Genomic DNA, 14,823 nt, shown 5'->3' on the forward strand with positions numbered 1-14,823 from the left:
GTGAATTACCATGGAAATCACGCATGCATCTTATCAAAGAGTGACTGGAATCCAACTGACCTAATTTTCTCTGAAAAAGACAAGTGACATGAATGAGCAGAAATCCATGGTCTGATGGCTTGGTCCCAAGTCCCATACCATTCATCTGGAAGTGTTTCCCCTATATTCATTTAGCAGTGGCGCACTGCCTAGACTAGCTTTTAAGATCAGAGTGATCTTCCTCAGATTCTCATCAGATCGTCCGAGAAACCTCCAAGGTAACTAGCTTGTAATCCTGTAAGTGTAGACAACCATATTCATAGACGTATGTAATAATTGTTAGCTAAAATACAGTAACATTACACTAGCTAAATAATTATTTGGGTTAATATAGAATTGGTTGGTGATGTCATTGAGATCCCTAAACAAAAAAAACGTTTTTCTCCACAAAATTATATTCACAGTGCAGTTATCACAAAACTACCATTTTTTAACCAGTAGAAACCCACATTTGAGGAGCTTGTTTTCTTTTGCCCTGTGTTTGATTTGTGAGCTCAGCTTAACTTGGTGGGCAGGCTTTTGTTAAACCATGAAACAAATTACAACCCTAGACTAATGAATAAGCAATTTGCCTTCATCAAAACAATGTTTTTTGTTGCATATTTCAGTCTGGAAACTGCCTAGGTTTAGGGGGAGTTATAAGTGTAATCTATTCTAAATGGCACACTATAGCGGTTCGCAAAAAAGCTTTAAATAGACGAGACAAATTTATTATTTACGCATATACCCCTACTTTAAATCAACCAGTCCATTTTGAATTTGTGATAAAGCTGTTGTGATTTGTCAAGAAATGTATCCCAACAGTTAGTTTTTAAAGGCAGTCATTTCTGTAGGCCTAATGGGAGGTGTGCAGAGCGTGCGTGTGTGTGTGCGTGTGTGGTCGGATAAAATTGAGTGAGCGACATGTAATGGAGGGAAAAGAACTGTGATCACTTGGCTAGGTTTATTTTTTGTTGTGAGTCACTAATGCACATAACAAATAAAACATAGACAAGCATTAATTCAAGTTGATTCTTCGGGACTAAATTTCACTTGCCCGAAGCCACCTGCGCACCTTCATTGCCCCCATGTAATTTTTGTGATATAAAATAAAACATTTTAAATCATAATTTTAACAAAATGTATATAAAACAGTTTTAACGCGAATCATTTTTTCCCCATTTGCCACTTTCCTAATTGAGACGAAGAGATCAAATTCAACTTCACTCGATTTTCAGATGAGTTTCAAAGGAAGAGAACACCCCCCAAAAAATATGCATTTTGAAGTATAATGTCCTTTAAAAAAAGTCACCTTCTTACAGTCATTCAAGAACTTGGTAGCCCACTTAGTTGCCCACTTTCACTCAAAGACAGGCCTCATGAAACCTGTTCTCAAAATGACTAACTTACGACAGTTTATTTCATAACTGTTTCCTGCTCAGCCCTCTCAGCAACAGAACTGATTGACTCAAATCAACATTGAAGGTAAAAGTCTGCATCTGGTTAACTGACAGACCACAGAGTGTATTGGAATTCATGGTCTATTCACCTTATTCAACCATTTGCTCCTGCAAGTGAATGTTATCTTTGTGAAACACAAAGGACATGCTGATGCTGTCTGTCTGAGTGCCAGACTGAATTGTGCCACTAGAATTTAGATTGTCATTGCTCTAGCACCTGGTCTTTAGAGGGATGAGGAAGCTGCACACTCTCTCCATTGTCCCTAATGAACCACTCATCCATTTCAAGTCCCTCGCCTAGGGTACTTCCCTCAATACATGTGCATCATAGAACTATATACAGGTAAATGCCTAAATAAAATAAATACCAGCATAAAGTGTCTTAATATGATGAGCCACCAGAACAGCTTCAATGCGCCTTGGCATAGATTCTGCAAGTGTCTGGAAGTCTATTGCAGGGATGTGACACCATTCTTTTACAAGAAATTTGATAATGTTGTGTTTTGTTGATGGTGGTGGAAAATGCTGTCTCAGGCACCACTCCAGAATCTCCCATAAGTGTTCAATTGGGTTGAGATCTGCTTATTGAGAGAAACACACACTTTAAATCCCTCTTTCAAAGTTACTGAGATATCTTCTTCTGGCCATGGCAAAATAATGGGAAACTGGGCATTTTATACATGACCCTAAGCATGATGGGATGTTAATTGCTTAATTAACTTAAGGAACCACATCTGTGTGGAAGCACCTTCTTTCAACTTTGTATCTCTCATTTACTCAAGCATTTATTTTATTTTGGCACTAACCTGTAGATACTGCCCCTCTCTAGAATAACTGCCCCTCCTTACTTTCAGGCTATGCTCAAACCCTACTCCCCAACCAGAGTACTCCGTTCTGCCACCTCAGGTCTCTTGGCCCTCCCACCCCTACGGGAGGGCAGCTCCCACTCAGCCCAGTTCAAGCTCTTCTCTGTCCTGGTACACCAATGGTGGAACCAGGTTCCCCCTGAAGCTAGGACAGCAGAGTCCTTGCCCATCTTCCAAAAACATCTGAAACTTCAAACAGTATCTTAGATAATCCTCCTCACATCGACCCCCCCCCCCACCTTTTTATTTTAAAAAAAGTCAAAAATGTGGACACACCTAAAACATTCAAGGTTTTTTCTAAAAAAATTCTACATTATATAATAATAGTGAAGACATCAAAACTATGAAATCACACATATGGAATGATGTAGTAACCCAAAAAGTGTTAAACAAATCAAAATATATTTGATATTTGAGGTTCTTCAAAGTAGCCACCCTTTGCCTTGATGACAGCTTTGCACACTCTTGGCATTCTCTCAACCAGCTTCACCTGGAATGCTTTTCCAACAGTCTTGAAGGAGTTCCCACATATGCTGAGCAGTTATTGGTTGCTTTTCCTTCACTCTGCAGTCCAAATCATCCCAAACCATCTCAATTGGGTTGAGGTTGGGTGATTGTGGAGGCTAGGTCATCTGATGCAGCACTCCATCAATCTCCTTCTTGATCAAATAGCCCTTACACAGCCTGGAGGTGTGTTGGGTTATTGTCCTGTTATAAAACAAATGGTAGTCGCACGAAGCGCAAACCAGATGAGATGGCTTATCGCCGCAGAATACTGTGGTAGCCATGTTGGTAAGTGTGCCTTGAATTCTAAATAAATCACTAATAGTGTCACCAGCAATGCACCCCCACACCATTACACCTCCTCCATGCTTCACAGTGGGAACCACACATGCGGAGATCATCCATTCACCTGTGTAACCTTTATTTAACTAGGCAAGTCAGTTAAGAACAAATTCTTATTTAAAATGAAGGCCTACTGGGGAACAATGGGTTAACTGCTTTGTTCAGGGGCAGAATGACAGATTTTTACCTTGTCAGCTTGTGGATTTGATCCAGCAACCTTTCGGTTACTGTCTCAACGCTCTAACCACAAGGCTACCTGCCGCCCCTTACAAGGACACGGCAGTTAGAACCAAAAATCGCAAATTTGGACTCATCAGACCAAAGGACACATTTTCACCGGTTTAATGTCTATTTCTTGTGTTTCTTGGTGCAAGCAAATCTCTTATTATTTAGTAGTGGTTCCTTTGCAGCAATTTGACCACGAAGGCCTGATTCACGCAGTCTCCTCTGAACAGTTGAAGTTGAGATGTGTCTGTTACTTGAACTATGTGAAGCATTTATTTGGGCTGCAATCTGGGGGCTGATAACTAATGAACGTTTCCTCTGCAGCAGAGGCAACTCTGGGTCTTCCTTTCCTGGGGCGGTCCTCATGAGAGGCACTTGAAGAAAACGTTCAAAGTTCTTCAAATTTTCCGGATTGCCTGACCTTCATGTCTTAAAGTAATGATGGACTGTTGTTTCTCTTTGCTTATCTGAGCTGTTCTTGATATATGGACTTGGTATTTTACCAAATAGTGCCATCTTCTATATTCCACCCCTACCTTGTCACAATACAACTGATTGGCTCAAACACATTAAGGAAATAAACTCCACAAAGCAATTTTAACAAGGCACACCTGTTAATTGAAATGCATTCCAGGTGACTACCTCATGAATCTGGTTGAGAGAATGCCAAGAGTGTGCAAAGCTGTCATCAAGGAAAAGAGTTGCTACTTTGAAGAATGTCAAATATATTTTGATTTGTTAAACACTTTTTTGGTTACTACATGATTCCATGTGTTATTTCATAGTTTTGTGAAAAAATAAAAACGGGTGGTGAAATTGCACTTGCAATTCACCCACCTTCTAGCTCTGACTCTATGGACAGCTACATTATTGAAGAAAAATGTACTTTCTATGACTGTGATATGTGGTTGTCCCACCTAGTTATCATAAGATGAATGCACTAACTGTAAGTCGCTCTGGATGAGAGCGTCTGCTAAATGACTAAAATGTAAAATGATTCAAATGTTCAGTTGATCTTTTCCTTGCTCTCATTTAGTCATGTGTGAACTGCCATGTCAAACATTCCTTGTGACTGACAAAACCAGAGCAAAGTATAATAAAGCCCAACAACCTGAGTAAATATTGACAAACTCCTTCAAGGATGTAATGTGGTTTTACTTGCTACTGTGGAATCTGGTGCAAAGGTTAACACACTTTCCAACAATCTTTACTCAAACTTCACAGCCACAATCTCGTTCACTTATAATGCACTGTCATACAGTGCAGGCCATAGGCTAGTTATAGAGATGGTGCAACACCAGTCATCCTCTCATGATTGTCTTATCAGTGCCATTGCCATAAAACGTTGACTGCACAAATAGCACCTTCCAGTGCTGTGTAAACCCCAACTGATGTAAACAAGCAAACAAATATATTACCTGAAGAGGAGTCTTCATGGTCGGAGCTCAAGTAGCCTTCACTGCGTCTGTCTGGAGTACTGCACCCGGATCCACCGGTAAGGGATGCAATGAAGGGCGCAGGTATGCAGGAAGGAGACTGCCTCCCATCATCACTGGAGTCGAAATCTCTGCTCTGGCGGAATGGGCACAGGGTGTCCAGGTTCGGTTTCGACCTCTGGCTGTCTCTGGTGGTCGTTTTGGGGTTCACCAGGTTGCTCTTGACGAAATTCTCATTGAGCTCAGCATCCTCGTATTCATGGTCACTAGCCTCCCTGCTGTTGATATCAGTACCGGAATTCTGTTTCCCTATTATGCGGCCGATGCAGTTTCCATCAGCTTGAGAGAGCCCTGATGAGATCGTATTCCCTTGTTTCTGGAAGCTTGGCTTTCGCGGGGGCGCGGGGGGGATAAGTTTACCTGTCCTACTACTGATCCTGGTCGGCGGCTCTGGTTTGTTGCCTGGCGTCTGTAGTTTCATGCTTGCACTACCAGGCACTTTCATACTTTCGCCGTCTACTTTTTTATTATCCCATTTCCTTTCTGTTTCTGTCTTTGATAATACAGGTTCAACATTCAAGTTTTCGTCTTTAGTGTTTTCCCACCTTTCCATGGCATAACTTTTCTTCTGTCTAGCGATGGTGGTCTGTAGGTATATCACCTTGAATTTCTCCTCCGATAGCGCCTGCTGCAACGTTTTGAGATTCTCTTTACGTGTTTCTAGCTCTGTCTCAACATCTTCCACCGAGGTTAAATTCATTTTAGGTGCTTCCACGTCAGGAAATTCCTTTTTCCAATGTTTTTCGAATTCCTCTTGCTCCCACATCTTGTCTCCTGCGAAGATCGGCGATTCAGTGTAATTGCCCCTTGAGGAAATTGTTCCCTTTACAAACAGTATTGATTCTGTCGCATATGGAACCTTTTATCTGCTCAAATTCCCACAAACTCATGCCACACTTACCACTTCGTTGTAAATTAACACACACACACTTGTTAAATCTCCAACGCAATCGCTTGATCAGTTTGGTATATCCAAATCAAAACTTTCGAGTTCCGGTATATAGGTGGTGACGTAAACCAATTAAATGCGACAGTCGTATGGCGCGTTCAAATCAACTGGGAACTGGAAACTGGGAAATCTCCAAACGCCGACTTCAGTGCGTTCAAGTCAACTGGGAACACAGAAAGAAACGAGTTCCGAGTGGGATAAATCATTTTGAACGGTCATCCAACTCGGGAACTCGGACCGAGTTGGATGACCACCTGTTGATGTAAATGTATAATACTACATAATTATAATATTTTAGAATAGGACCTATGACTTGTTAGATTGTCTTGGTTTAGGCTACTGATAAAATACATTCAGAAATCATTTCCTGGTCCATCTGCTTCAGTGCGGTGTTGTGTTCAAGACCACCTAAAGCGAGACCGATTCAACACTAAGACTGGAGACATTTGAATCCGAGTCAAGACCAAGACCGGGGGGGGGGGGGGGGGCGAGACCGATTCAAAACCGAGACCGGGAGGTGGTCAAGGGAACCGAGTCAAGACCGAGACCAGAAAAATGTGAGTCCAATTCAAGCGTCCAAGATGTCCAGTATTTCTGTGTTCATATTTCAGAAGAACATATGTATTATTTAGATATTCAGAAGGGTGAAAAAATGCATGCTGAGGGCAAATAAAGCCACTCTATAAATTATTACCAACCCAAAGACAATGGGGATCAATGAGGGCCTTCTACACCTTCAGAGAAGGGCCAAGGATTAATAAAATTAAAATAATAATCATTCTAATTATATTATTATTTTAAATTATGTTCTGATTCAATCTCTTCAGTTTTTCTTAGAAAGGAAAGGGATAACACTGAAGTTAAAAAAATATCCAATCAGGATTTCTTTGGTCTTGTCTGGGGAGATAAATCTAGCTAGCTAACTCAGCCATTGGCTAGGCCATCAGAAGCTAGATAGAAGGCATCTGCCATTCAACTGTATTAGGGCAACATTTGGGAGTGACATTTTGACTTGGGTAGGACCGTTTTTACAAAAAACGTTTGGAAACTTCTGCCTTCTCAAAGGCCAACAGGTCACTGTAATAGCGAGCAGTAGTTTTCCCACGGTCTAGCTATCTATCTTTTGTTGTAGGCTAGTTTGCAGCAGCTGCAGCAGGTGTTAACAAAGAGGATGTTGTTGCTAATTTGTTAGCTTCTCCCTTTTCGATAATAACTTTCAACAAGAAGTAACCGTTTACTGCAGTGGGCTAGATCAGGGTCACAGAGAGGGATTTTTTGCAGTCTTAAACAAATCTACTTAAACAAATGTATACACCTCACACACATGGTTATGTTTTTTTGAAAACACCTGTACCATGTCAGGTGAAGAGTGGGATGCAAACTAAAAATGTACTCCATTTTTAATTTGCATCTCAATATTACACGTTATATACATCAAAGGAGACTGAAATATAACATTGTTTGACATAGAAACACATTAGATTTTCGTTGTTAATTTTTTTTTTCTTTTTAATTAATTGTGAAGTTCTGTTAAATATTAATAACATTCCACCCATGAGGCCAAAAAGTGTACTTTTGGTCATTGATCATTGCAGGAAAGGGTTGTTTCAAATCATCATATGATGAGTGGAACTTTGTTTTTTGTAATAATAATAATAATTGTAATAATTGTTTTGTTTTTGCTCAATCTGATTGGGTGGGCCTGGCAGGGCCTTGCTCCCTAGTGGGTGCGCCTGTGTCCACCCAGGCCCACTCATCCCACTCACCTCTGAATAGCACATCACAAATATTCTACTAACCAAGACTTGGGGACAAACTTTTTCAATACCTTTTTTGCATACCCATTGTCAGTGGTGTAAAGTACATATGTAAAGATACTTTAAAGGATTACTTAAGTAGTTCCCTCAAAATGTGATCTTGAGATTACCTTTGGAGGGGCATGTGCTCAATTAACTCTGAAACTCTTACAACTATTGACTTTTCTTCAGAAATGCCACCAGTTCTACGCAAAAACATTGACAACAAAACATATCGACAGTAAAATAAATAAAAGTGTGTCAAATAAAAATAAAGGATATTTCATACTGAAACACTCATATTAAAACCCAATGGTATTCACTTAGTTGATGGTTTATATTTAGGATGATGTTTTACAGCTTTGTCATTCTATTTGTTATTTTAAAAATAATCTTATTTAATTATTTCAAATATTTTAACATGTGATAAGGCCCCACAGTGGGCCAGAGATAATTACAGATGCCTGTAATAATCTGAAGTACACAGAAGGGCCACTAGATGTCGTGTGATAGATTACATAAAATCCTTGAACGATACCAAAATTCTGGTAGTTTACTGGTAAACTTCGAAAGTTTCCAGTAATTTACCATCCCTTTGCAACCCTAGGTGGGCTATCATCTGATCATCGTGAATGTAGATTATGTAAATCAGCTTGTTAGCTATCTAGCTATGCTGTTGAAACCGGTGACCAAAACAACGGCGCCGTAGAAAGGGCAGACGGAGCGGTCTTCTGGTCAGGCTCCGTAGACAGGCACATCGCACACCGCTCCCGAGCATACTACTCACCAATGTCCAGTCTCTTGACAACAAGGTAGACGAAATCCGAGCAAGGGTAGCATTCCAGAGAGACATCCGAGACTGTAACGTTCTTTGTTTCACGGAAACATGGCTCGGTACAGCCACCTGGTTTCTTCACGCATCGCGCCGACAGTAACAAGCATCTCTCTGGTAAGAAGAAGGGCGGGGGTGTATGCCTTATGATTAACGAGACGTGGTGTGATCATAACAACATACAGAAACTCAAGTCCTTTTGTTCACCTGACTTAGAATTCCTCACAATCAAATTCCGACCGCATTATCTACCAAGAGAATTCGCTTCGATCATAATCACAGTCGTGTATATTCCCCCCCAAGCAGACACATCGACGGCCCTGAAAGAACTTCATTGGACTCTATGTAAACTGGAAACCACATATTCTGAGGCTGCATTTATTGTAGCCGGGGATTTTAACAAGGCTAATCTGAAAACAAGGCTCCCCAAATTCTATCAGCATATCGATTGTGCTACCAGGGCTGGCAAAACCCTAGACCACTGTTCTAACCCTAGACCACTGTTCTAACTTCCGCAACGCATATAAGGCCCTCCCCCGCCCTCCCTTCGGAAAAGCTGACCACGACTCCATTTTGTTGCTCCCAGCCTATAGACAGAAACTAAAACAAGACGCACCCGCGCTCAGGTCTGTTCAATGCTGGTCCGACCAATCAAATTCCACGCTTCAAGATTGCTTCGATCACGTGGACTGGGATATGTTCCGCATTGTGGCGAACAACAACATTGACGAATACGCTGATTCGGTGTGTGAGTTTATTAACAAGTGCATCGGTGATGTTGTACCCACAGCTTCTATTAAAACATTCCCCAACCAGAAACCGTGGATTGATGGCAGCATTCGCGCAAAACTGAGCGAACCACTGCTTTTAATCAGGGCAAGGTGACCGGAAACATGACTGAATACAAACAGTGTAGCTATTCCCTCCGCAAGGCAATCAAACAAGCTAAGCGTTAGTACAGAGACAAAGTGGAGTCGCAATTCAACGGCTCAGACACGAGAGGTATGTGGCAGGGTCTACGGTCGATCACGGACTACAAAAAGAAAACCAGCCCCGTCGCGGATCACGATGCCTTGCTCCCAGACAGACTAAACAACTTTTTTGCTCGCTTTGAGGACAATACAGTGCCACTGACACGGCCCGCTACCAAAACTTGCGGGCTCTCCTTCACTGTTGCCAACGTGAGTAAAGCATTTAAACGTGTTAACCCTCGCAAGCTGCACGCCCAGACGGCATCCCCGGCCGCGTCCTCAGAGCATGCGCAGACCAGCTGGCTGGTGTGTTTACAGACATATTCAATCAATCCTTATCCAGTGTGCTGTCCCCACATGCTTCAAGAGGGCCACCATTGTTCCTGTTCCCAAGAAAGCTAAGGTAACTGAGCTAAATGACTACCGCACTGTAGCACTCACTTCCGTCATCATGAAGTGCTTTGAGAGACTAGTCAAGGACCATATCACCTCCACCCTACCTGACACCCTAGACACACTCCAATCTGCTTACCGCCCAATAGGTCACAGACGACGCAATCACCATCACACTGCACACTGCCCTAACCCATCTGGACAAGAGGAATACCTATGTTAAGAATGCTGTTCATCGATTACAGCTCAGCATTTAACACCATAGTACCCTCCAAACTCGTCATTAAGCTCGAGACCCTGGGTCTCGACCCCGCCCTGTGCAACTGGGTCCTGGACTTCCTGACGGGCCGCCCCAGTTGGTGAGGGTAGGTAACAACATCTCCACCCCGCTGATCCTCAACACTGGGTCCCCACAAGGGTGCGTTCTCAGCCTCTCCTGTACTCCCTGTTCACCCACGACTGCGTAGCCATGCACGCCCCAACTCAATCATCAAGTTTGCAGACGCCACTACAGTGGTAGGCTTGATTACCAACAACGACGAGACAGCCTACAGGGAGGAGGTGAGGGCCCTCGGAGTGTGGTGTCAGGGAAATAACCTCACACTCAATGTCAACAAAACAAAGGAGATGATCGTGGACTTCAGGAAACAGCAGAGGGAGCACCCCCCTATCCACATCGACGGGACAGTAGTGGAGAGGGTGGAGAGTTTTAAGTTCCTCGGCCTACACATCACGGACAAACTGAAATGGTCCACCCACACAGACAGCGTGGTGAATAAGGCGCAGCACTCACAAACTTTTACAGATGCACAATCGAGAGCATCCTGTTGGGCTGTATCACCGCCTGGTACGGCAGCTGCTCCGCCCATAACCAGAAGGCTCTCAAGAGGGTAGTGAGGTCTGCACAACGCATCACCGGGTGCAAACTACCTGCCCTCCAGGACACCTACACCACCCGATGTCACAGGAAGGCCAAAAAGATAATCAAGGACAACAACCACACAAGCCACTGCCTGTTCACCCCGCTATCATCCAGAAGGCGAGGTCAGTACAGGTGCATCAAAGCGGGGACCGAGAGACTGAAAAACAGCTTCTATCTCCAGGCCACCAGACTGTTAAACAGCCATCACTAACATTGAGTGGCTGCTGCCAACATACTGACTCAACTCTAGCCACTTTAATAATGGAAAAATTTATGTAATCCATTTATCACTAGCCACTTTATATTATATAATGTTTACATACCCTACATTACTCATCTCATATGTATATACTGTACGCTATACCCTCTACTGCATCTTGCCATCTTGATGTAATTAAATGTATCACGAGCCACTTTAAACAATGCCACTTTATATAATGTTCTCATACCCTACATTACTCATCTCATATGTATATACTGTACGCTATACCATCTACTGCATCTTGCCATCTTGATGTAATGTATCATTAGCCACTTTAAACAATGCCACTTCATATAATGTTTTCATACCCTACATTACTCATCTCATATGTATATACTGTACTCTATACCATCTACTGCATCTTGCCTATGCCGTTCGGCCATCACTCATTTATATATTTTTTATGTACATATTCGTATTCATTCCTTTACACTTGTGTGTATAAGGTAGTTGTTGTGAAATTGTTAGGTTATATTACTTGTTAGATATTACTGCATGGTCGGAACTAGAAGCACAAGCATTTCGCTACACTTGCATAAACACCTGCTAACTAGTCTTTACCTGTAGCTGTGACTGGAGTTTATTCTGCTGCTGACATCTGCCTCTTAGGCCTACTAACAAACGGTCAAATTAAAGCCTTCCCTGTTTCTGACCGTGAGATGAGATGTATGCAACTCAAAAGGGAGCCACTGCTACACTAGCCTACCATTCAACACCGGTAGCTTCTGCTTGCAGGACGAGGGCAGCATGCGCAACATTTAAATAATGGGAAATTAATTTAAATAACGAGAGAAAAAATTGACTAAAGGTGAAATAAAAATGGTATAGTTAAATAATCCCACCAATCTGAAAGTACACTTTGCTCATAGTAGGGCAAAAGGGCAGGTGCTCAGGCACCCTTAGACCTTTATCTGTGCACTTGCCTGGGACAGGATAGTATGCACTGAACACACAAGGCTTTTCTGCTAAACCAGCTTTTCTACTGTATGTCACTTGAGTGTTGGTTATCTACATGAAAATGTTACGCAGTTGTGCTTTGTGTATTTTATCAAATTTTATGCAAATTCGAAATGATGGCACCGTGCTGAATGTTCATTGTTCTACCATTGTTAACTGGTTTATCAAATCCTATCAATTATGAAAATAAACTTTCCACAAAGATATACCACAGACTTACACAACCCAAGAATGATAATATCTACGACATGAAAATCTGTCTCTTACAAGGGAAACCCAAAACCTAATTAGATCATCTAAAATATGTTACTGTACACATGGCTGCATTCACCCAGACTTCCAGTAAATCTGAGCTGTAATGCTATTCAATAGAAACCAGAACAATTCTATCACTCATGAGAGTGGAGGGGGATACATGACCCAAGATGGGTTTGAGTGGCCTGTTGGATCCTTGCCCAGAACTGAAATATCATTCTCCTAAAAGCTTTCTTTTGCCTGTGGGAATCATAGAACACCAATCAATAGTTTGAGAGCTTGGTTGGATTACCATACAGCAGGCATGACTGTAACTGGCCAATGTACATGCAATTGTGAGACAGAGACTGCTGCCTGGTGGTGCCGGGTGAGATGACATTACAGGAAATGTGTGAACCTTCTGCTAATTTGTTCCTACTGCTGGTAACCGGATTTCTGGTATGTAAATATACAGCTGTCAGATATGCAGGGCAAGGCTTCTTATCTAATCATTAACCAGGATACTTCCTACTTGTTGAGCTCAGTAAAAGTGACACATTGAAGACTACAACTCCAACCTAAGAAAGCAATTTAGTATTAGACAAATTTGTTTGGATCCAATGGTTGGAAAGGGTACAATTACATGTTCTATTGACCACAAGACCAAGAGGCCTTTATTATTGTAATGATGTCAGTTGAATTTGGTGGCTTGTTAATGGAGCTGTGCTGTCCTCTTGTGGTCAACATAATAACATTAAAGAGATGGCCTATTCTGAAAACAAATACTGACAAGACACACAAGCTTGTTTTTGATTCCAATAATCAGAAGATATGAGTGCATGTACATCTGCCTTCTTCATTTTTTCAGAATTGTATAATAAAAGACACTATGATCACATTGCTGATGATATAACGCAAATTGTCATATTTATTGATTATATTCAATTTACAACAAAAAAGGCATAGGATATACCACAATTTAACTGTTCTGAGGGATTGGAATTAAATATTTAAATCAGATCACTATTGCTTAAACTTTTTAACATTTCAGCAAACAGCAAATGTGTAGGACATACAAATGAAATGATTGAATACATACATACAGATTTCACATGTCCACTCATGTTATTTTCAAAATAGACATCACAAGTAAAAACCGATTTACAATACATCAAAATAACAATAATAATATGATCAAATGCTTTATTCCTTCTGACAGCAAACACATGTACATGTCTGAAACACATTCACACCTCGTCACGTGAAAATAAATCACCTTAACACATCCAACTTCATATCAAAATATAATCTGTATTTATTCCACATCTGGGATACAAATTGCACTTTCCCTCACAAATGTCATGCAATTATCATAGAAATCACTTACATTAAGGCAATAGTAGCAGCACCATAACAACAACCATTGTAGAGGTTAGGTAAAATTGATTGTATAAAGAGGTTAGGTACCATCGAGAGGTTCTGTTATTGTATTTTAAGGCCAAGCTCACTTGCTTATTGGTTGTTACAACTCGATTGTAAGTATAATAAATATGACATAAAGATTCACAGGTTGTACATTATCATTTTAACTTCCTGAGCGGTTATTTGCAATATTGTGAAGAGAAGTAATAAAACTCTGCATTCCCAGAGTCAAAGAAAACAGCATGGGATTCTGACTGAGCCATTGGATACACCCTGTGTTGGTTTCCTCTCTGTTGATTTGATGTGTACATTACTAAAGAAATAGTTGTTCCCAGTCCAGAGCTTCCAGCGACAGTTCCCAGTCCAGAGCTTCCGGCGACAGTTCCCAGTCCAGAGCTTCCGGCGACGTTTCACAGTCCGGAACCTCCAACGACGGTCCACAGTCCGGAACCTCCAACGACGGTCCACAGTCCGGAACCTCATTAGACGGTCCACAGTCCGGAACCTCCAACGACGGTCCACAGTCCGGAACCTCATGAGACGGTCCACGGTCCGGAACCTCATGAGAAGGTCCACGGTCCGGAACCTCCTGCGAAGGTCAACGGTCCGAAACCTCCAGCTCCATGGCCGGAGCCTTCCCCTGCACCGATGCCCAGTCTAAGCACGGCGTCCAGTCCAGCTCCAAGGCCAGAGACTTCTTCTGCGTTGGTGCCCAGTCCAGGCACAGCGTCCAGTCCCACTCCTTGGCGGGAGCTTTCCCCTGCGCCGATGTCCAGTCCAAACATCGGCGCTCATCGCGGGATGAGCGGGTTCTTCGGCCCGCACCAGAGCCACCACCGGCACTAGACACCCCCCCAACCCTCCCTTTTTGTTTCAGGTTTTGCGGTCGGAGTCCGCACCTTTGTGGGGGGGGGGGGGGGTACTGTCACGTCCTGACCATAGAAAGCCTGGATTTTCTATGGTAGAGTAGGTCAGGGCGTGACTAGGGGTTTTAGTCTAGTTTATTATTTCTATGTGGGGTTCTAGGTTTAATTATCTATGTTGGGGTTTGTGTATGATTCCCAATTAGAGCCAGCTGGTAATCGTTGTCTCTAATTGGGGATCATACTTGAGTTGCATTTTTCCACATGTGGGTTATGGGATATTGTTTGAATGTATGTGTTTTGAGTAAGTG

At 42.2% G+C, this 14,823-nt stretch overlaps 1 protein-coding gene across 1 annotated transcript in view; it reads right to left on the reverse strand.

The window, feature by feature from the left end:
- Positions 1-5,771, reverse strand: part of abr (ABR activator of RhoGEF and GTPase) — a 217,362-nt gene extending 211,591 nt beyond the window's left edge. Inside the window, exon 1 of the mRNA XM_070449398.1 lies at positions 4,834-5,771. Within this exon, the coding sequence (XP_070305499.1) occupies positions 4,834-5,677 (844 nt within the window). The 5' untranslated portion in view covers positions 5,678-5,771. The remainder of the gene's footprint in view (positions 1-4,833) is intronic.
- Between the last annotated feature and the right edge of the window lie 9,052 nt (positions 5,772-14,823).

Source organism: Salvelinus sp. IW2-2015, linkage group LG20 (assembly GCF_002910315.2).
Source record: "Salvelinus sp. IW2-2015 linkage group LG20, ASM291031v2, whole genome shotgun sequence".
NCBI classification, from domain to species: Eukaryota; Metazoa; Chordata; class Actinopteri; order Salmoniformes; family Salmonidae; genus Salvelinus; species Salvelinus sp. IW2-2015.